General features: G+C 32.7%; 1 protein-coding gene across 1 annotated transcript; it reads right to left on the bottom strand.

Moving 5' to 3' along the window:
- Positions 1-356: 356 nt before the first annotated feature.
- LOC118035051 (VQ motif-containing protein 1) lies at positions 357-816 on the bottom strand. Its single transcript, XM_035040535.2, has one exon. The coding sequence runs from the start codon at positions 727-729 to the stop codon at positions 391-393; it is 339 nt and encodes a 112-aa protein (XP_034896426.1). The 5' UTR covers positions 730-816; the 3' UTR covers positions 357-390.
- Between the last annotated feature and the right edge of the window lie 1,071 nt (positions 817-1,887).

Consider the following 1,887-nt stretch of genomic DNA (forward strand, 5'->3'; position numbering starts at 1 on the left):
GGTTAGTTTCAAACCATAAAGTCCTCAAGGACATATCAATTTCTTTCATTCATTGTCAGCCACAAACAAGCAGCCATAACTTTGAGGATGATAACAGTAAGAAAGAAGAAGAAGAATATATATCTTCCATATAATCTAGAAACGATTGCATTAGCATTCTCGTACTGAGTTTGATTCAACTGCAAGAAATGCAGATTGTATTTTTCTTTTGTTCATCTTTAATTTGTAACTTTGCTTTCCCTAATCATAAAACGAACAAGGATATATAGGTGTGTGTGTGTGTGTGTATATATATATATATATATATATATATTCTAGTGTTGAAGAATCTGTAATATCTCAACATTCGACACAAATGAGGAATGAAGAAAGAGCACTTAGGCGCATGAGCTAAATATCAGCAAATAACTGGTATAATTCATCCACAGATGGCATCTCGTTGAGCAATATTTCAAACTCCTTAAACGAGAAATCTCTCATCAAAACTGGATCACCACTAGCATATGACGCATTATCATCCACGTCCAATCGAACCCTTTTTGCCCTGACCTGATCCATTGATTCCAACTTCCTCGAAGAACCCATCTTTAGCTCATCCCTATTTCCTGACGGTGCAGAGTCTTTGCCGGTGAGCTTTTGCACCACTGACTTGAAGCTACTCGCATCTGTCTGCACGTACTCCGTGTTGATTATCACCACCTTCACTTGCTCTCTAACAAGACCTGCCATGACAGTTTAGTGAATATATAAATCTTGCTGTTTCAAACCAGCAGTAGCTAGGAAAGGTGTGGTATTTTTTTTTTTATAGTAGCTTTGTTTGCTTTTCTTCTTTCTTTAATCAAGTTATGAGAGACCGGAATTTATACAGTGAAGAGCGAAACTGCGAGCCAGTACGGAATGGCTGCAGCTAAAAGGAAGGACATGTACACAGACGCGACAAGTTGACCATTAGTATGTTTTGGCAGGCAGTCTTGAAAGAGGTCAAATGTCAAAGCACACCATTTAGGGAACCAGTCGTATTTCATGCACGTGACAGGAAGATTCATTTTACACACGTTTCGAACCACATTTGTGTGCATTGACAAGTTTCATTTGTTAATTATTAGGAGTTGTTGTGGCCTGGTAGTCTATGTTTCTATTATATTTTGCTTTTTTTTTATTTAAAAATTAAAAAAAATCATAAATTTAAAACTCAAAAACATTTTTGTAACACAAATAGATAAGTTTTTCAGATGCAATAAGTCATATTAAAATATTATTGATGAGATAGGCTAAAGAATAAGTTAATTGAAGTAAAATTAAGTATGAAAGTCAATTTGATCAAAATTAAAAGAATTGATTAGATTCAAGAGCTTAATTAAACTTTTAATGGGCTTAATTGACTAAATTAAGGACTTAGTTAAAAAAAAATTAAGTTTGAAAGTCGATTTGATTAAAATTAAAAGAATTAATTAAGTTCAAGGGTTTAATTAAACTTCTAATGGGTTTGTTTGACTTAATTAAGGATATAATTGAAGCAATTTAAACCTGAAAGACAATTTGACCAAAATCAGAAGAATTAATTAAGTTTAAGGGCTTCATTAAATTTTTAATGGGTTTAATTCATTTAATTAAGGACTTAATTGAACAAAAATTAAGTTTGAAGACCTAATTTAGGTCAATTTATGATAATTGTAAGATCATGGACCCAATTGAACTTTAAAAAGCCTAATTGGTACAATCAGGGGCTTAATTGAAAGAAATTAGAAGTTTACAGGGCCAATTGATGACCAAATTAGAGAATCCTAAAATCAAGGATCATTGTGAAGAAGTTGTGAAAAGTAGAGGATCCAATTGAAACATTCTAGCGGTGAAATTGAAGGAATTCTAAAAAACAAATAGGTTCAA

Source organism: Populus alba, chromosome 11 (genome assembly GCF_005239225.2).
Source record: "Populus alba chromosome 11, ASM523922v2, whole genome shotgun sequence".
Lineage (NCBI taxonomy): Eukaryota > Viridiplantae > Streptophyta > Magnoliopsida > Malpighiales > Salicaceae > Populus > Populus alba.

What these genes read in the sequence shown, in the direction of transcription:
- LOC118035051 (XM_035040535.2), bottom strand. Translation starts at nt 729, where the DNA reads ATGGCAGGTCTTGTTAGAGAGCAAGTGAAGGTGGTGATAATCAACACG.